The 21,642-nt window shown below is 33.0% G+C and overlaps 1 protein-coding gene, 2 long non-coding RNA genes and 4 other non-coding genes across 7 annotated transcripts; 1 reads left to right on the plus strand and 6 right to left on the minus strand.

The window, feature by feature from the left end:
* Positions 1-797: 797 nt before the first annotated feature.
* LOC127706363 (40S ribosomal protein S11-like) lies at positions 798-20,664 on the minus strand. The gene is made up of 4 exons (XM_052210943.1): positions 20,620-20,664; positions 18,193-18,312; positions 6,513-6,718; positions 798-940 (listed from the first exon to the last, which is right to left on the minus strand). The coding sequence occupies exons 1-4, from the start codon at positions 20,629-20,631 to the stop codon at positions 817-819; spliced, it is 462 nt and encodes a 153-aa protein (XP_052066903.1). The 5' UTR covers positions 20,632-20,664; the 3' UTR covers positions 798-816.
* Positions 7,579-7,658, minus strand: LOC127707037 (small nucleolar RNA SNORD35). The gene has a single exon (XR_007984718.1). It is a non-coding gene; the product is annotated as a small nucleolar RNA SNORD35 (small nucleolar RNA).
* LOC127706368 (uncharacterized) lies at positions 7,964-9,810 on the plus strand. Its single transcript, XR_007984438.1, has 2 exons — positions 7,964-8,094; positions 9,747-9,810. It is a non-coding gene; the product is annotated as an uncharacterized LOC127706368 (long non-coding RNA).
* Positions 8,418-11,105, minus strand: LOC127706365 (uncharacterized). Its single transcript, XR_007984434.1, has 3 exons — positions 10,564-11,105; positions 9,353-10,040; positions 8,418-8,432 (listed from the first exon to the last, which is right to left on the minus strand). It is a non-coding gene; the product is annotated as an uncharacterized LOC127706365 (long non-coding RNA).
* LOC127707040 (small nucleolar RNA SNORD35) lies at positions 15,647-15,723 on the minus strand. Its single transcript, XR_007984721.1, has one exon. It is a non-coding gene; the product is annotated as a small nucleolar RNA SNORD35 (small nucleolar RNA).
* On the minus strand, positions 16,499-16,575 carry LOC127707038 (small nucleolar RNA SNORD35). Its single transcript, XR_007984719.1, has one exon. It is a non-coding gene; the product is annotated as a small nucleolar RNA SNORD35 (small nucleolar RNA).
* On the minus strand, positions 17,189-17,265 carry LOC127707039 (small nucleolar RNA SNORD35). The gene has a single exon (XR_007984720.1). It is a non-coding gene; the product is annotated as a small nucleolar RNA SNORD35 (small nucleolar RNA).
* Positions 20,665-21,642: the final 978 nt, after the last annotated feature.

The raw sequence follows: 21,642 nt of genomic DNA on the forward strand, positions 1-21,642 counted from the left end.
GCAAACTAAAAACCACTGGATAGACATACAGATCATAAACATAATATCCTTAGTGGGGCATCTTTTTCAAAAGTGTGGAAATCTTATTGTTTGGAGATAATGAAGCTTCCTCAGTGGTGGGACTCGTAAATTTTTCCACCACTTTTTAACTTTTAAATTTTGTGAGACTGAATTTTAATACAAATGGAATAAATAGCAGCCAAGCATATGTTGGCAGAATCATGAAGGTACCGATTATCAGGTTGTCTGTATATTGATATTGTTAAATATCAGCTGCGAGAGTCACAATATGAAGCCTTTTGTCGCGAGCGCAGTGAATTTTTTTCAAAAAGGCTTCATGTTGTGTCTAGCAGCTGATATTTTACAATATAAATATGATGAAAATCTGATAGTTGATTTATCTGATTGTATTTGTGTAGTTTGCATGATAGAAACAACTGTTTTTCTTTGTTTCATCAGCAAACAAGAAGATGACCTGATAAGTATGGCTCTAACTTATAAATATCTGTTCATTCTTTATGACGTTGTTGATATTTTCTGGTCTCAGTTTTTTAGGCCTGGTTAACAAATTTAACGGCACAAAGCCGTGATATGGTCTTGGGCTGTTTTCTGCTCTTTGGTCAGGTTGTTGTCTCTTTGACACATTCCCAATTTCTATTCTCCATTTTAATTTTATGAAGAGCCTAGCAAAGTGATACAGACAGAGGGAACACTGATAATTATGTGAAACATTCCTCTGTGCAACTATGTTCTGAAATTTTGTTTCTCAGGATGCCAATTTAAGACAATAATCAAAATACATGTCCATTTTTTTATTTAGAATTTTCTAAATCCTTTTTTGGAGGAACCTGTCTTCTTGATACCAATAACATTGAATCGTACTGTTTTACTCAGAGGTCGACACTCTCCTACTGTGACAACATCTCCAACAACCAGATCTCTGTAAAATAAAGAAATATATTCCTTTGACCAGTCATATTTAATCCTAATTCCAAATTCAAAATCCCTCCATTTCTGAACTTATTATTTACCAAAGTTTATATTAATATGTATTTTAAGAAAAAGACCTGCTCCTGTATGTATATACATCATGCACATGTAGAATTAAATGTGCTTCAGACTGACATGTTTTTTATTTAGATCAAAGTGGTTCCTCATTGGTATATTGATTTAAATCCATTACAGATAAATTGACAATTTTTTCAACCAAATTTTAAACAACTTTAAACATGAACCGAATTGCTGACATGCTTGTCAATATTCTCTCAATTGTCTTGCCCAATTATAAATCTAGACATAAGAATGCTACCAAACACAAGTCAACTTGACACAAAAGGTTGAATATCAAATAGTAATTTTGTTTGAAACATGTATACATGATAATGCACAACCACCTTTGTCATGTTAAAACAGAGGGACAGTTATTTTTCATTTTTCTTTTTATTTCTTCACTTCTTGAAAGAAACAGGCTGTTAATTGTTTCATTTTACTAAATATTATTGAAATGAAGTAAATATAATTAATAACAAAGAATATTTTGCCAACGTTTTATACTGTGTATCCCTGGTTTTGAACAGAACATCTATTCTCCCTCCTTTCACAATTCTCAAATGACAAAACAATTGATAATACTTTATGAAAAATAATCCTTAAATAGTATATAAGCAATTTCCAAGACTATAATTTACCCAGTTATGTTTGGGGAATGAAATTTTAGTAGGTACCCCTGGAGTATATAGACACATCATAGACAGATTTTAAGAACTGTGCATTTTATGATAATATTCCAAGCATCTACGGATTGAAAAATATAAAACTTTGTGATAAAAATAGGAAGATGTTAACTCATAACAGTTTATGAAAAAGAAACACTTTGATATCCATTCTTGTTTTTTAATAAGCTTGCCTGCAAATTAACATGAAAGACATTTGCAATTCATTATATCTGGGTTGTAAAACTAAAGGTGAACAAAATTGAATGTTATAACCAGTTTTCGGTGATGTTCACAGTGAGAAAAATTATAGAATAAGTATCATAAAACAATTATGTTTTAATGTCCGCTTATAAAACTAAAATATGCCTCAGACTGACGTGCGTTTTCTTCACAGTTCAGATAAGTATTTTCCTCATTGGCACACAAGTTATAGTTAACTCTTAAAATGTAAATGGACATTATCTAATGTTTGAATTAGGAAAGAAAGCTTATATATGCATCTTTCTTTAAAATACGGCACTTTTATAGTGCCTTTCTAAAATATCTGAACTGTTAATGACTGCCCACTGCCCAGACTTGTAAAATGTCCATTGGGCCAGTATGAATTTCTACTACCGTCTAACATGGTCTAATAGAAATTAAGACAAAATTTCCAAAAATGAGGATCAGACCTAAGGCTGCTAAGTTTATCATCAAGACTGTAATGGTGCTTACAATTGAATATTGGTCGATAAAATGTGTTGTATAGGCATGAACATTTAAAATAGGTAGGTAGGAAAGAAAAAAATAAATGAAGAACTTGCATATAACGTTATAAAGAGGCATAACTCGAGAACAGTAAAAGTGACGCCACCCAAATTCGAACTTAATCTATGTTTTGTGGTAATTAGCATTGTGTATAAGTTTCATAACATTTGGTTGAGGCAAATTAAAATTAGAGAATGGAAACTAATTTTGGGATGTACATACAGACAGCCAAGGGTAACACTAAATGCTCCCTCTGGTGACAGCGGGGGCATAAAAACTACGTCTTTAGCCTTTTACATTCCTTAAAGTAAGATCTTTCCACAAAATTGATGAGACAAAGAAAACCCACAATAAACAAGAAATGATTGTAACAGGATGCTGTTACGAAGTCTCCCAAACGAAGCTCCCATAATTCGTAATTCCCAGGGTCGCCTGACATTGGGCAACGTCCAGTGAAAATTGGTTTGGTCCAGTAAAGTTATATGCATTAGTGATGCCTGGGGACTAACCTTGTATATCATTCAAATCATCTTGGCATGACAAACCAGAATATATATGGTTTAGGGGTGGGGATCTCGACCATTTACAAGATATTAGAACTTTCTCAAATGGCAAGGGGTGGGGGTGACCGCTGGGGACTAACCCTGTATAACATTTGATGTGCTTTATCATGACAAACCAGAATATATATGGTTTAGGGGTGGGGATCTCGACCATTTACAAGATATTAGAACTTTCTCAAATGGCAGGGGGTCGGGATGACCCCTGGGGACTTACCCTGTATATCATTCAAACCATCTCAGCATGACAAACCAGAATATATATGGTTTAGGGGTGGGGATCTTGACCACTTAGAAGATATTAGAACTTTCTTAAATGGCAGGGGGAGGGGGTGACCCCTGGGGACTTACCCTATATAACATTTGATGTGCTTTATCATGACAAACCAGAATATATATGGTTTAGGGGTGGGGATCTCGACCATTTACAAGATATTAGAACTTTCTAAAATGGCAGGGGGTCGGGATGACCCCTGGGGACTAACCCTGTATATCATTCAAACCATCTTAGCATGACAAACCAGAATATATATGGTTTAGGGGTGGGGATCTTGACAACTTAGAAGATATTAGAACTTTCTTAAATGGCAGGGGGTGGGGGTGACCCCTGGGGACTAACCCTGTATTACATATGATGTACTTTATCATGACAAATAGGAATATATATGGTTTAGGGGTAGGGATCTCAACCATTTACAAGATATTAGAACTTTCTCAAATGGCAGGGGGTCGGGATGACCCCTGGGGACTAACCCTGTCTATCATTCAAACCATCTTCGCATGACAAACCAGAATATATATGGTTTAGGGGTGGGGATCTTGACCACTTAGAAGATATTAGAACTTTCTTAAATGGCAGGGGGTGGGGGTGACCCCTGGAGACTAACCCTGTATTTCATTTGATGTGCTTTATCATGACAAACCAGAATATATATGGTTTAGGGGTGGGGATCTCGACCATTTACAAGATATTAGAACTTTCTCAAATGGCAAGGGGTGGGGGTGACCGCTGGGGACTAACCCTGTATAACATTTGATGTGCTTTATCATGACAAACCAGAATATATATGGTTTAGGGGTGGGGATCTCGACCATTTACAAGATATTAGAACTTTCTCAAATGGCAGGGGGTCGGGATGACCCCTGGGGACTTACCCTGTATATCATTCAAACCATCTCAGCATGACAAACCAGAATATATATGGTTTAGGGGTGGGGATCTTGACAACTTAGAAGATATTAGAACTTTCTTAAATGGCAGGGGGTGGGGGTGACCCCTGGGGACTAACCCTGTATTACATTTGATGTACTTTATCATGACAAACCAGAATATATATGGTTTAGGGGTGGGGATCTCGACCATTTACAAGATATATGAACTTTCTCAAATGACAGGGGGTGGGGATGACCCCTGGGGACTAACCCTGTATATCATTCAAACCATCTTAGCATGACAAACCAGAATATATATGGTTTAGGGGTGGGGATCTTGACCACTTACAAGGTATTAGAACTTTCTTAAATGGCAGGGGGTGGGGGTGACCCCTGGGGAATAACCCTGTATTTCATTTAATGGGCTTCATCATTTAGAACATTTTCAATTAAAAAGTTTGTGTCTATCACGAACGGTTTTCAATTTATAATCATTTGAAAATTTTAAAAAATAAAATCCCATAGGGTTCTATAGTAAAACCCTCTTTTCTTTTTGCCCCTCAAAGTACCCCTTTATAAACCCCATTGCAAAAACAAAACCCTGATTGCACCACTAGACATGTTAGTCTAACATATTGCGAAACCCTAAGTTAATCCGACAAGCGGTTTTGGAGAACGGGTGCGGACAAGTTCAAATTTAAAAGCGGCGGAAGAAGAAGAAGAAGAAGAAGAAGAAGAAGAATAATAATAATAATAAGAACTGAGCAAAAACAATAAGTCTTCCCAAACTTCGTTTGGGAGACTTAATTATTGTTTTTACTACTTGCAAATGCATATTAATTTAATTTGTCTCTTTACTCTATAGTGGACTTGAACAAACTAAAACAGCATGAAAATATTCATCCAATTATTTTCAAATCTAACTTAAGTCAACCCCCCTTACTGTGACATCTTAGCAAATAATGACCGTCTATGGATTGCAAAATATAAAACTTTGCCATGAAAATGGTAGTAAATGCTGATTCAAAGTATTTCATGAAAATGCAGCACTTCAATATCCCATGCGGATTATACTCCTTTGTGCCAAGCCTGTGACACCTTAGTAAATAATGACCGACTATGGATTGCAAAATATAAAACTTTGCTATGAAAAAGTCATAAATGCTTATTTAAAATATTTCATGAAAATGCAGCACTTTAATATTCCATGTGGTTTTTTACTTTCAAGCCAAGCCTGAAAATTAACATCAAAGATATTTGCAATTTATTCTATCTGGCTTGAAAAATGAATGTCATAACCAGTTTTTGGTGATGTTCACAGTGAGAAAAAACTGTAGAACTGGTATCATATTACAATTGTATTTCAATGTCTACTTTTACAACTTAACTATGCCTCAGACTGACGTGCGTTTTCTTCACAGTTCTGAAAAGAATTTTCCTCATTGGCACACGTTACAGTTAACTCTTAAAACATAAACGTTCAAAATTTACTGATTGAATGAGGAAGGAATGGTTATATATGGATCTTCATTTTAAATTCTGTACTTTTACAGTGCCTAACCAAAATGTCTGGACTGTTAATGATGGTCTTCAGGCTTGGCGATAGGCCCAACAGCCAAGGTTTGATAAATTTCTATTTGGCAAGTTTGAATTTCTACTACATGCCAATAGAATCTAGACAAATTTTCCAAAAAAGAGGGTCAGGCTTCTATCTGAAAAAGTTTATCATCTGCTTAACAATATTGGTCGATAAAATGTGTTGAATAGGCATGAACATTTAAGATAGGTAGGGAGGAAAGAAAAAGAACTATGTCTTTAAGTTTAGCCTTATACACTTTAAAGTATTATCTTTTCAAAAAAATATCCTATGTGGTTTTTTACATTCTAGCCAAGCATGCAAATTAACATCAAAGACATTTGTAAATTATTCTATCTGGCTTGAAAATTGAATGTTATAACCAGTTTTTGGTGATGTTCACAGTGAGAAAAAATTATAGAACTGGTATCATTATACAATTGTATTTCAATGTCTACTTTTACAACTAAACTATGCCTCAGACTGACGTGCGTTTTCTTCACAGTTCTGAAAAGAATTTTCCTCATTGGCATACATGTAATAGTCATCTCATTAATCAAGAGGGCACAAAATCTACTGTTTGAATTAGGAAATAATGGTAATATTTGTCATACTGTTAAAGAGGATGTATTTATATCAATGTGTTGTCTGTGCGAATAATGTTTACTGGGGTGAACTGTCTGCTCTCTCAGGGATAAAGTATACATACATGTAACAAACAAATTATGATTTTTTTCATCCTGAAAGAAAAGCTATATGTACCTGAAAGCTGGACTGCAATGGACAGACATGTTTTTGTGCCTCTTTTCAAATCTGTTGTACTTCTTGACATAATGAAGATAATCTCTTCTGATAACAATGGTCCTCATCATCTTCATTTTAAGGACCACACCTGACAGGATTCTTCCTCTAATGTGAACATTACCAGTGAATGGACACTTCTTGTCAACGTAGCTTCCATTAATAGCCTGAAATAAAGGTTTATACATAATAAAACTATATGAAAATAGCAATCCTTAAATTTGGGTAATCTTCTTTATCAATCAATGATATATACAGTCGACTCTTGTTATCTCGAAGTCAGCCAGACCAGAGAAATATTTTGAGATACCAGTTGACAAAATTGTTCATTCTCAAAAACAAGAATTTTTAGAAAATTAAGATTTGTTTTCATTTTCTTTTATTTCAATCTTTTTCTGCAAGAGAAAATATGAAAAGATCAAAGAAGCCAATTGAGTAGTTTTGAGTTGATCACCAAGTCTTAATCCCTACTTTATGCACAACCAAGCTCATTAATGAATGATTACGGTTAATTGTTTTTAAAACATTTAAAATAATTTTTCATAAACTATAACAATGTATATATATATCACTAATTATTTTTTATGGTGATCACAGATAATCTTAGGTAAACACTCGTAGAAAATGAATGTCATATATCAATAAAGTGGTCAGCGACCGGGAATTTAATTACACATGTATTGTCAGATGAACTCAACAATCCATTTAAATCCCCACATTCTTGTTTTGACATATGTGTATTAAATCAAGATAAAAATGTTATTTGAATACTTTTGTTACCCTTGAAACCGTAAATTTAGTTTCGGGTCAACTGAAATTTCGACTCATCAGGAGTCGAAATACCTATATTATATGGAACAAAGTTCGGGACCACAGGAAAACTTTGACTCATCCGAAATTTCGAGTCGACTGATTTCGGAACGAGAGTTAACTGTATATATATGCATGTTCAAATAAAGTTATTCAGGTATTTTTACATGTTGTAAGTTTCAAATGAAAAATTGACAGACCAAAAGTCAAGTAGTAATTGTCTGCATCAGACAGAAGCCAATAGGCATTTCTTCACTGGTTTTATCAGTAGACCATCGTGATAAGACATCATTTGCAGACTTAGCAATGTGGAAATATTAGCCAAGGAAAATAATTAACATAATTTCATTCAATGTTTTTTCTAAGTCAACCGAGTCATATTATCTTTAAATTATAACTAGAACAAAAATAATCTGCCTATAGATAAATTACAACACCACAAAATGCTTGGAGATATTTCCATCCAGGAATAACAAGCAAACAGAATTCATGACATTCATCAAAATACAGTCCGACATTTGGTCAGACAAAATGTAATCATTCATCTAACAAACAAAACATTTACAATGAAATCCGTTATCTGTAAAATCTGCAGATAAAATGCTTCGCTGGGGCGCAGCTTGATACGACCGCAGAGGTCGAACCCTGAACAGTTGGGGCAAGTATGGACACAACATTCAAGCTTGATACAGCTCTGAATTTGGATTGTTATTAAATATTTGACACAGCATAGGTTTCTGACACAGAAAGAATGTGGTCTAAGAACTTGAATTTTTTTAATTTACCTATTATGGTCCAATGTCCAAAATCAAAATACATGGTTAGATTCAGCATATCAAAGAACCCCATATATTCAATTTTTGTTAAAATCAAACAAAGTTTAATTTTGGACCCCAACTTGGACAAACTTGAAAACTGGGCCCATAATCAAAAATCTAAACACATGTTTAGATTCAGCATATCAAAGAACCCCAAGAATTCAATTTTTGCTAAAATCAAACTAAGTTTAATTTTGGACCCTTTGGACCTTAATGTAGACCAATTTAAAAAACGGGACTTAAAATTAAAAATCTAAATACACGGTTAAATTTGGAATATCAAAGAACCCCAATAATTCAATTTTTGATGAAATCAAACAAAGTTTAATTTTGGACCCTTTTGACCTCAATATGAACCAATTTGATAGCGGGGCCCACAAATAAAAAATCTAAATTCATGGTTAGATTCAGCATATCAAAGAACCCCATATATTCAATTTTTGTTGAAATCAAAAAAAGTTTAATTTTGGACCCCAACTTGGACCAACTTGAAAACTGGGCCCATAATCAAAAATCTAAACACATGTTTAGATTCAGCATATCAAAGAACCCCAAGAATTCAATTTTTGTTAAAATCAAACTAAGTTTAATTTTGGACCCTTTGGAACTCAATGAAGACCAATTTAAAAAACGGGACCCAAATTAAAAATCTAAAAACACGGTTAGATTTGGCATATCAAAGAACCCCAATAATTCAATTTTCGATGAAATCAAACAATTTTATTTTGGACCCTTTTGACCTCAATATGAACCAATTTGATAGCGGGGCCTACAAATAAAAAATCTAAATACATGGTTAGATTCAGCATATCAAAGAACCTCATTTATTCAATTTTTGTTGAAATCAAACAAAGTTTAATTTTGGACCCCAATTTGGACCAACTTGAAAACTGGGCCCATAATCAAAAATCTAAATACATGTTTAGATTCAGCATATCAAAGAACCCCATATATTCAATTTTTGTTGAAATCAAACAAAGTTTAAATACTGGACCCTATCTTGGACCAACTTGAAAACTGGGCCCATAATCAAAAATCTAAACACATGTTTAGATTCAGCAAATCAAAGAACCCCAAGAATTCAATTTTTGTCAAAATCAAACTAAGTTTAATTTTGGACCCTTTGGACCTCAATGTAGACCAATTTAAAAAACAGGACCCAAAATTAAAAACCTAAATACGCGGTTAGATTTGGAATATCAAAGAACCCCAATAATTCAATTTTAGATGAAATCAAACAAAGTTTAATTTTGGACCCTTTTGACCTCAATATGAACCAATTAGATAACGGGGTCCACAAATAAAAAATCTAAATACATGGTTAGATTCAGCATATCAAAGAACCCCATATATTCAATTTTTGTTGAAATCAAACAAAGTTTAATTTTGGACCCCAATTTGGACCAACTTGAAAACTGGGCCAAAAATCAATAAAATGCTTCGCTGGGCGCAGCTTGATACGACCGCAGAGGTCGAACCCTGAACAGTTGGGGCAAGTATGGACACAACATTCAAGCTTGATACAGCTCTGAATTTGGATTGTGATTAAATATTTGACACAGCATAGGTTTCTGACACAGAAAGAATGTGGTCTAAGAACTTCAATTTTTTTAATTTACCTATAATGGTCCAATGTCCAAAATCAAAATACATGGTTAGATTCAGCATATCAAAGAACCCCATATATTCAATTTTTGTTGAAATCAAACAAAGTTTAATTTTGGACCCCAACTTGGACAAACTTGAAAACTGGTCCCATAATCAAAAATTTAAACACATGTTTAGATTCAGCATATCAAAGTACCCCAAGAATTCAATTTTTGTTAAAATCAAACTAAGTTTAATTTTGGACCCTTTGGACCTTAATGTAGACCAATTTAAAAAACGGGACCCAAAATTGAAAATCTAAAAACACAGTTAGATTTGGCATATCAAAGAACCCCAATAATTCAATTTTTGATGAAATCAAACAAAGTTTAATTTTGGACCCTTTTGACCTCAATATGAACCAATTTGATAGCGGGCCCACAAATAAAAAATCTAAATACAGGGTAAGATTCAGCATATCAAAGAACCCCATATATTCAATTTTTGTTGAAATCAAACAAAGTTTAATTTTGGACCCCAATTTGGACCAACTTGAAAACTGGGCCAAAAATCTAAAATCTAAATACATGTTTAGATTCAGCATATCAAAGAACCCCATATATTTAATTTTTGTTGAAATCAAACAAAGTTTTATTTTGGACCCCAACTTGGACCAACTTGTAAACTGGGCCCATAATCAAAAATCTAAACACATGTTTAGATTCAGCATATCAAAGAACCCCAAGAATTCAATTTTTGTTAAAATTAAACTAAGGTTAATTTTGGACCCTTTGGACCTTAATGTAGACCAATTTAAAAAACGGGACCCAAAATTAAAAATCTAAAAACACAGTTAGATTTGGCATATCAAAGAACCCCATTAATTCAATTTTTGATGAAATCAAACAAAGTTTAATTTTGGACCCTTTTGACCTCAATATGAACCAATTTGATAGCGGGCCCACAAATAAAAAATCTAAATACATGGTAAGATTCAGCATATCAAAGAACCCCATATATTCAATTTTTGTTGAAATCAAACAATGTTTAATTTTGGACCCCAATTTGGACAAACTTTAAAACTGGGCCAAAAATCTAAAATCTAAATACATGTTTAGATTCAGAATATCAAAGAACCCCATATATTCAATTTTTGTTGAAATCAAACAAAGTTTAATTTTGGACCCCAACTTGGACCAACTTGAAAACTGAGCCCATAATCAAAAATCTGAACACATGTTTAGATTCAGCATATCAAAGAACCCCAAAAATTCAATTTTTGTTAAAATCAAACTAAGTCTAATTTTGGACCCTTTGGACCTTAATGTAGACCAATTTAAAAAACGGGACCCAAAATTAATAAATGTGGATAGTGTCCACATGTGGACACAGATGATGCCCCCGCTTGCATATCATATAGTTATAAAGAGACTTAACTGTAGAACGGTAAAAGTAACGCTACCCAAATTTGAACTTGATCTGAGTTTTGTGGTAATAAGCATTGTGTGTAAGTCTCATAACATTTGGTTGAGGCTAACTTAAGTAGAGAACAGAAACTAAAAATTCAGCAATTTTTCTATTTGTAAACACCCATAACTCTAGAACAGTTGTGTATAAGTTTTACAACATTTGGTTGAGACAAACTAAAAAATTCAGCAATTTTTATGTTTATAAAGGGACATAACTCTAGAATGGTAAAAGTGTTGCCACCTAATTTCGTACTTAATCTGTATTATGTAGTGATAAGCATTGTGTAAAAGTTTCATCACATTTGGTTGAGGCAAACTTAAGTTAGAGAACTGAAACAAAAAAATTGTACTTGATCCTTACTGAGTTTTGTGGTAATGAATATTGTGTATAGGTTTCATAATGTTTGGCTGGGGAAACCTTCAGTTACAGAATGGAAACTAAAAAAATTTGCAATCTTTCTATTTATAAAGGGGCATAACTCAATAATGGTTAAAGTGACACTACCCAAATTCAACTTGATCTGTGTTTTATCAGTGGAAGTCAATATTAAACATTGCATTGTATAAAGCATTGATTGTAGTTGATCCAACTATAATCATGGTCAAAGGAAGATAACTCCAATTTTAAAAATATATTATATAAACTTGATATTTAGAAGAAAATAAAAATTTTGCAATTTTTCCTTTTATAAAGGGGCATAACTCTAGATCGGTTAAAGTGACACCACCAAAATTCAAACTTGATCTGTGTTTTGTGGTAATGAGCATTGTGTATAAGTTTCATCACATTTGGTTGAGGCAAACTTAAGTTAGAGAACGGAAACTAAAAATTTTGCAATATTTCCTTTTATAAAGGGGCATAACTCTAGATCGGTTAAAGTGACGCCACCAAAATTCAAACTTGATCTGTGTTTTGTGGTAATGAGCATTGTGTATAAGTTTCATCACATTTGGTTGAGGCAAACTTAAGTTAGAGAACGGAAACTAAAAATTTTGCAATATTTCCTTTTATAAAGGGCCATAACTCTAGATCGGTTAAAGTGACGCCACCAAAATTCAAACTTGATCTGTGTTTTGTGGTAATAAGCATTGTGTATAAGTTTCATAACATTTGGTTGAGGCAAACTGAAGTTAGAGAACGGAAACCAATTTCGGGACGTACGTACGTACGTACGTACGTACAGACGGACAAGGGTAAAACTTAATGCCCCCTCCGCTACGGCGGGGGCATAAAAATCTAAATACACGGTTAGATTTGGCATATCAAAGAACCCCAATAATTCAATTTTTGATGAAATCAAACAAAGTTTAATTTTGGACCCTTTTGACCTCAATATGAACCAATTTGATAGCGGGGCCCACAAATAAAAAATTCTAAATACATGGTTAGATTCAGCATATCAAAGAACCCCATATATTCAATTTTTGTTGAAATCAAACAAATTTTAATTTTGGACCCCAATTTGGACAAACTTGAAAACTGGGCCAAAAATAAAAAATCTAAATACATGTTTAGATTCAGCATATCAAAGAACCCCATATATTCAATTTTTGTTAAAATCAAACAAAGTTTAATTTTGGACCCTTTGGACCTTAATGTAGACCAATTTGAAAACTGGACCCATAATTAAAAATCTAAATACACGGTTAGATTCGGCATAACAAATAAATAAATGTGGTCAAAGATTTTACAAATCTAATGCGCCATACTGTGCAATTAAAGATTACTTCTTGAAATTTTTCAATATTTGAAATTTGAAAAAAAAATAATATTTGAAGAATAATTCTTTTTAATTTCTGAAATCTGAAATGAGAAAAAATTGACCCCCCACAATTTCTTTTTACCCCCCCCCCCCCCTTTCCCCCAAAAAATTCTTTCCCTCAAGATATGGTCATAATCTCAATTCAAATTTCCAATGGAATTTGCAACCATAATTACCCATTTAAATTTACCATAGTGCTAACTTAATCTATTTTATAATAGAATTTAAAATATAGTGTCAAATCTTTCATATGGATTTTTTTGTAAAAAAAAAAGATGCAACATTTGCAGATATTTTTACTGGTCTTCCTTTATAAATATGCATTTCTTTAAACATAATTTAAAAGCAGTGTAAGGGAAGTAACAAAAACGTTGTATTTGGATTACCTCCCTTACACTGTTTTAAATTATCTTAATTGTTCATTAACCATTACTTTATACATAATTTAAAAGCAGTGTAAGGGAGGTAATTTCAATGATGTATTTGATTTATCTCCCTTACACTGCTTTAAATTATGTTTTGTACTAAAGTATTTGTCCATTAACCAGGACAACCTTGTTTTTCCCCCTTTTTTGCCCCTAATTCTTAAACGGTTTGAGCCATAACCCCCCAAAGCAAATCCTAACCATCCCTTTGTGGTATGGAAACTTGTAGTATAATTTCAGAGAGATCCATACACTGTTCCACAGTTATTGTCTGGAAACTAGAAAATGCTTATTTTTGGCCCCTTTTTCCTTAACTGTTGGTACCATAACCCCCAAAATCAATCCCCACCTTCCTTTTGTGGTATTGAACCTTATGGTAAAATTTCACAGAGATCCATTCTCTTAAACTAAAGTTAGAGTGCGAAAACTAATGCGTATTCGGACGACGACGCCGGACGACGACGACGACGCCAACGTCATACCAATATACGACCACAAAAATTTTTTTGCGGTCGTATAAAAATCTAAATACATGTTTAGATTCAGCATATCAAAGAACCTCATATATTCAATTTTTGCTAAAATCAAACAAAGTTTAATTTTGGACCCTTTGGACATTAATGTAGACCAATTTGAAAACTGGACCCAAAATTAAAAATCTAAATACACTGTTAGATTCGGCATAACAAATAAATAAATGTGATCAAAGATTTTACAAATCTAATGCGCCATACTGTGCAATTAAAGATTACTTCTTGAAATTTTTCAATATTTGAAATTTGAAAAAAAAATAATATTTGAAGAATAATTCTTTTTAATTTCTGAAATCTGAAATGAGAAAAAATTGGCCCCCCACAATTTCTTTTTATCCCCCCCCCCTTTTTCCCCCAAAAAAATTCTTTCCCTCAAGATATGGTCATAATCTCAATTCAAATTTCCAATGGAGTTGGCAACCATAATTACCCATTTAAATTTACCATAGTGCTAACTTAATCTATTTTATAATAGAATTAATAAAAATATAGTGTCAAATCTTTCATATGGATTTTTTTGTAAAAAAAAAAAGATGAAAACATTTGCAGATATTTTTACTGGTCTTCCTTTATAAATATGCATTTCTTTAAACATAATTTAAAAGCAGTGTAAGGGAAGTAACCAAAACGTTGTATTTGGATTACCTCCCTTACACTGTTTTAGATTATCTTTATTGTTCATTAACCATTACTTTATACATAATTTAAAAGCAGTGTAAGGGAGATAATTTCAATGATGTATTTGATTTATCTCCCTTACACTGCTTTAAATTATGTTTTGTACTAAAGTATTTGTCCATTAACCAGGACAACCTTGTTTTTCCCCCTTTTTTGCCCCTAATTCCTAAACGGTATGAGCCATAACCCCCCAAAGCAAATCCTAACCATCCCTTTGTGGTATGGAAACTTGTAGTATAATTTCAGAGAGATCCATACACCGTTCCACAGTTATTGTCTGGAAACTAGAAAATGCTCATTTTTGGCCCCTAATTCCTTAACTGTTGGTACCATAACCCCCAAAATCAATCCCAACCTTCCTTTTGTGGTATTTAACCTTATGGTCAAATTTCAAAAAGATCCATTCACTTAAACTAAAGTTAGAGTGCGAAAACCAATATGTATTCGGACGACGATGCCGGACGACGACGCCAACGACATACCAATATACGACCACAAAATTTTTTTGCGGTCGTATAAAAAATAGGTGCTTCCCCAAAACCATTATTAATTTACCCTCTGTGTCAAGTATTTAGTGCATGTTCTATAGTCGTAAGCAAAAAAACATGTTTTATAAGAATTAAGCATTTTTTTTTACATATTAAATTGTGTGAATTTAAGAAAAAAAAGTTATTGAAACAATATTGAAGGTTTAATCAAAATGATTGTGAAGACGGCAAAATATGGGATCACACGTGCACTAGCGAGTTTCATATATTTGTCTGCCCAACACAATAATTATCAGACTGGTCTTAGTCAGGCACATCTGAAGACATCCCATGCATGAGGGGTCATGTTCAGATGACCTGGCTGTTATGCAAAGTTTTAACCAACCAATCATTTCATTACACACTGGTATTTTCACCAGCAAACAGAAAAACACAATTAATTCATGATGTTAGTGTTATATAAATATTGATTAAATGTTTTATCAACTTAGTATTTATAATATGACTGACAAGTGATTGATTGTATTGCTGCATCAGATAAAAGCCATAAGGCATCTCATCAATGATATCAGTAGACCATCGTGATAAAACATCATTTACAGCTACATTGTATACAAAATGCACTGGAGACAAATGAAAAGGCAGTCATTTTTTTATTTCTTTTATTCAGACTTTTTGGACTGGTGAGAAACGAGAAATTGGACGCAGTCATTTTTTTATTTCTTTTATTCAGACTTTTTGGACTGGTGAGAAACGAGAAATTGGACAACTAAAAATTAATGAAAGGGTAAAATATAAACGTATTTACACTTTTGGTATTTAATAGCTGAATTTTGTCTCCGAATGACCTTAGATCTGCTCCGAATAACCTTCCGACGTCAATCAACAATCACTTTTTAATTGTGACGTCAAATATTTTTAATTGTGATGTTAAGTTTTACAGGAACTTGTGTGTGATTTTACGTAATGGCGGACAAATTTGCATATAAGTGTAAATACGTCTACTGAGAAGTATGTTCTTTTGGGCCAGGTGAGCTTAAAATGAATACATAAAACAATGAAAGTACTATATACTGTTTTGCTTTTTTGAATGTTTGCAATCAGGTTAGTGTATGAAGTAAGACAAATGTCAAGAAATATGGAAAGAACATAAAATTTCCAGACTATAATCAGACAAGTTTCCAAGTTAACATGTCATTTTTTTCTTAGTCGAAGGTAAAAAATATCAAATTTTTATAAGGAAAGATTTAATTGGATACTGAAAGATCATCTGAACACAAGCCCTTATTCATGTTATTGAAAGTTCTCAGATTTTACAGGCTGCAACAAATAAATTTAACAGTGCACAGTGAAAGTTCTTATAATCTGATAATTTTATTGCTGCATCAGATAAAAGCCATGAGGCATCTCATCAATGATATCAGTAGACCATCGTGATAAAACATCATTTACAGCTACATTTGTACATTGTATACAAAATGCACGTAGACAAATGAAAAGGCAGTCATTTTTTTATTTCTTTTATTCAGACTTTTTGGACTGGTGAGATATGAGAAATTGGAAATCTAAAAATTAATGAAAGGGTAAAATATTGAGAGGTATGTTCTTTTGGGCCAGGTGAGCTTAAAATGAATACATAAAACAATGAAAGTACTATATACTGTTTTGCTTTTTTGATTGATTGATTGATCGTTGGTGTTTTAACGCCACTTTTAAGCGCCACTTTTGGCCTATTTCGTGGCGGCCAGTTTTTATTGGTGGAGGATGCTTTTTTGAATGTTTGCAATCAGGTCAGTGTATAAAATAAGATAAATGACAAGAAATATGGTTAGAACATAAAATTTCTAAGACTATAATCAGACAAGTTTCCAAGTTAACATGTCAGTTATTTTGTTAGTCGAAGGCAATAATATCAAATTTTTATAAGGAAAGATTTAATTGGATACTGATGAAAGATCATCTGAACACAAGCCCTTATTCATGTTATTGAAGGTTCTCAGATTTTACAGGCTGCAACAAATAAGTTTAACAGTGCACAGTGAAAGTTTTTATAATCTGATAATTTTATTGCTGCATCAGATAAAAGCCATGAGGCATCTCATCAATGATATCAGTAGACCATCGTGATAAAACATCATTTACAGCTACATTGTATACAAAATGCACTGGAGACATATGAAAAGATGTCATTTTTTAATTTCTTTTATTCAGCCTTCTTGGATTGGTGACAAGAAAAAGGAAATTCAAAAATTAATGAAGGGGTAAAATATCGAGAGGTATGTATTTATATATATGTGCATGCCATTTTAAGATATTCTTGGGGGAATAAGATTAGAAGAATATCAAACCCAAAGGAAATAAAGATACCATACAGTATAGCATAACCAGATGAAGCTTGTTGCCAAATGATATCAAGAATCTAGGACTTCACAAGTTGGCTGGTCAATATTAATTCTTTAATGTTATGCATGCCCATGACTGTAAAACAATGTCTTCACTCTCCCATTAAAACTTTAAAAATATAATAAATTTGAATCCAGTTAGTTACAAGTACAATGTGTTACGGTACCTCCACCCCTTGTTTGGAGCAGGGCCAGGGGTATAAAATAAATATGCATGGACCTCTAGCAATCTTTTGAATGAAGCTGTATCAGACAGAAGCCTTTAGGCATTTCATCAATGATATCAGTAGACCATCGTGATTAAACATCATTTACAGCTTTATTCAAAATGCACCTTAGCCTTAGGCATATGAAAAGAAGTCTTTTTTTTAAATTCTCTTATTTAGACATTACCGGTATAGACCTTATCCATGTGTAAAGCACAAGCAAAATCTATTTTCTAAATGAGTCTAAGTACTGCCAATTGTCTTAAAATTGGTCAGAATTGGTCAAGTTGTAAACTTGAGCACAAGAGTTTACTTACTTTTTACAAGACATTTTCACTGGCCCCACATGCTTTTTCCTGGCCTTTTTCGAAGGACTAGGCTTGTGGGTAATTGTCAAGACTGGATGGTTAAGCTCATTGGCAAAATGTTTTATTTTTTGCTGCTACAAATGTACTTTCTTACCTCTCTTGGAGTTTTGAATCCCAAACCAACACTGAAATAGTGTCTAAGAGCCTTCTTTTTTCCAATGTTTTGCTTCTTGTTCAGAAACACTGTAGGCTGCTTTTGAAACGACCTTTCTGTCTGTTAAATAGAAATTTGAATTACATTAAAAAAATATTCCTCTGTAATTTGTGTATGAATTGTTGTTAAATATAAGGTACATGTTAGAAAGCTCATTTTTAGGCAACAGGTTACACAAGTTACAATTGTTCATTCTTATATTTTGCTTTTGGTTAAGTCTATAAAAATTAAGTGTGTTTAGGGTTGGTAGATCTGAATATTTTTCTTTATATAGTTGTTACATTGGGTTTTGATTAATTCTGTCACGCATCTTGAAAAAAAAAGTTAATTACAACTAAAAAGTTGGTGAAAATATTTGAAGGTCTCAATTCTCATAAAAACATTAGGTATGCTTTCAAAATTTGGGTCAGCCAAGAACCCCTTAAAGCAAACCTTTATTTGGGGCCTTAGTTACTGCAGTTTTTAACATTTTTAAAAAACTTTTATTACATATTACAAACAACTGTAATCTGAGTTTAACTAGAACCATTAATTTCCTTCTGTGATTCTGAGTTTGGAGCAGTTTTCAGATTTCTTGTCCTTTCTAAATAAATGGACTGCATTGCCATCGAAATTACTTTGAATGTTTCTAAGGTTATGATAGCAGGACAGATGGCTTGAGAACACACTTATTTATTAATGCAAATTAAAATATATCACACCTGCGCTTTCTCGATAATATTTTTTCAGTGTGGTGTACTAGATGTACTTTTGGGAAAATTATATCAAAGTTAGAGAAAACTTCATCAACTCCAACTCAAAATATGGATAATTTAATGTCAGTTGAATTCTGTTTGACAGCTGCAGATCTAGACATACCAAAGTTTTACGTTTCTCAAATGGACCACTACTAAATTTGTGGGTGACCAAAATTATTTTAGTGAAACTGCATTTTACAACTTGCTATTTGAGGCATAAAACAGGAAGAAATAAATTGGGAAGGAGTATGGAAAAGGTTTGCAAGTAATGCACTGTCCAAACTAAGGACTACAAGGTATATTGAGGGGTGGACAGTCCTAGATTCCCACTTCCCTCCTACTCCCTGAGGAAAATTGTTCAAAAAACTTTTCCAACAGATATCTATTTATACTCCCCCTCCTATATTCCCAAACCCCTGTCCACCCCGTCTAAATTTGTAAACAAAGAAAATCAAACAACGATAAATGTGTTCCCAGGCCAGATGACAAACATTACAGGTGAATTGGAAACCAGTGTCTCGACTTGACCAACTACTCAATAAACATTTTCAAATAACAAGTACAAAACAGGTGGACAATCATGCTATCATAAAAGGTTAAAAATGCACACCAGCAAACTTTGCTAGACAGGACCAATGATTTTTGCAAAATCTGAGTAGGAGATTTTGTCTATGGCAAAATAAGAAAAACCCTCAAGAATCAGAAAAGGGATTAGTAATAAAATATAACTGACCAGTTGCAATAGACAGTAGCTTTCATGTTAACCTAAGGTTGATCTAGCTATTCTTTTCTTATCATAATTTAGCTCATATATTTAAGTCATTTCACAGTCTTGGCTTTGAATTTTTTCGGTTTGAGCTTTCCTGATGCAGGTTAATCCAGAATAGCACTTGGTACCGCCGGTCATAAATTATTAATTTTATTGGTTGCCCATTGTCATTGAATCCATAATTTATCATGCTTGTTCAACTCTATTACAAAAAAATTTTAACTATGTAAACATTGCATTTTACACATTTATTATTCTCAACACTAGCTTTATAAGTGTAGCGCTTATGGTCCTTATATTTTTACACAATTTGCAGACCAGACCATGGAGCCGGATACATATATTTTCGCCTTATAAAAAGCAAATAACTACATATTGCATAAAATAGATTATCATAGCAACCTTTGCATTATTAATAAGCTAATATTGTATAAATCTCGAGTACAGTTCATTTTAAAATACAATCCCAAAAAGGTTAACCGTTATAATATACATGTATGAGTAAGACTTTTTGATAAAATTTGTTTTCATCCCAATTTTAAGTTTTTAAATAAGATATATTATGATGGTTTCAGGTAATTTCGTTCTTATCATAAGTTTGTTCATTTATATAAAGAAATGTCAATAAAATGCAGATTTATTGGACAAACTTTTAAACGGACTTGATTGTGCCACAACAGCCCCCCCTTTTTTTTTTAGTTTCCGTAATTATTTCAAGTGTTTCTGCTCTTAGAAAGTTTTCAAATTCATGTTTTATTAACACATATTTATTTTTATTGTAATTAAACTTTCATAAAACACAAATAGTATATAGATAATATGCAAATAAACAGATTTGTTCGACGGCCATGTGGACTGTACCTGTTCTGCCATCTTGGCCTCGTGAAAAAGACCGGAAGATGGCGCTTTTTTGTATAAGTCTGTTTCGTATTACCTCCTATTTAGGAGCACCACCAAAAGATACGATGTAAAGGGGAACATCTATAACACTGTATCGGAACAACTGGGTACAGTTGTTATATCATATTGTGGAAGGGACCTCGGTGGCCGATTGATCAAAGTAGTTCATCTACTGTAACACTAGCCTGTTGTGAGTTCGAACCCGGCACATGGCAGGTGCGTTCGACTCCAAACTTAATTGACTATAATTGTCAGTTTTCTGCCTTAGGATGGTGGTTCGATCTTTCCGGACATTCCGGCTTCATCCACCAATAAAAACTTACCTCCACTATCTAGCTAAAAGGAATGAAATTGGCGTTAAACGCTAACAGTCTATCAATCAAATCAAAATTCGATTAATTCGTTATTTACATTATCTAATTTTCCTAGATGGATTGTATACAACGACACGGGTTCATTTTGACAATTTTGCCTTTATGTTTTATTTTTATTAGATTGGCTGTTGTCACCACAGGGATCCAGATGTTAGCAGATTAACAAAATTTTAATCAATGTTTTTTAAAAATTTTTTTTGTATTTCCTGTCTATTTGTATTACTTTAATTATTATTTAACGATGGCATCAATGTTTCTTTGTTTTCTAGCATTGTACAGTTTACTATCCATGTCTGTATACTGAAAATGCTTATCATGACTTACACATTTCAAATATATGAGCTGTCCCTAATTCATTTACATGTATATTTTTTTAATGTCACTACAAATTTACGTTCTCTCTTTTTCGTCAAATGTACACCAAACTGTGTAGAGTATCTTGTCGTAAAATAATAATACAACAAGTTTGAGCTTTCTAAAAAGCTGTGGACTGCTTCGCTCTATTCTTATTTAAGGTAATATGTGTGCATGTGGTTCTTGATTTAGTATTGGAAATTAGGTATTTTTAGATATTGATTGATATAAAACGGATGTCTTAGACTTGGAATAT

The sequence above is a fragment of the Mytilus californianus genome, unplaced genomic scaffold (assembly GCF_021869535.1).
Source record: "Mytilus californianus isolate M0D057914Y unplaced genomic scaffold, xbMytCali1.0.p SCAF_6, whole genome shotgun sequence".
NCBI classification, from domain to species: domain Eukaryota; kingdom Metazoa; phylum Mollusca; class Bivalvia; order Mytilida; family Mytilidae; genus Mytilus; species Mytilus californianus.

Excerpts from the sequence above, each read along its gene's own strand:
- LOC127706363 (XM_052210943.1), bottom strand. Across the intron at positions 6,719-18,192 it reads GATTCAAAACTCCAAGAGAG|GCTATTAATGGAAGCTACGT; the intron begins GTAAGAAAGTAC and ends CCTTTATTTCAG. Across the intron at positions 941-6,512 it reads CATTGCAGTCCAGCTTTCAG|AGATCTGGTTGTTGGAGATG; the intron begins GTACATATAGCT and ends TTTATTTTACAG.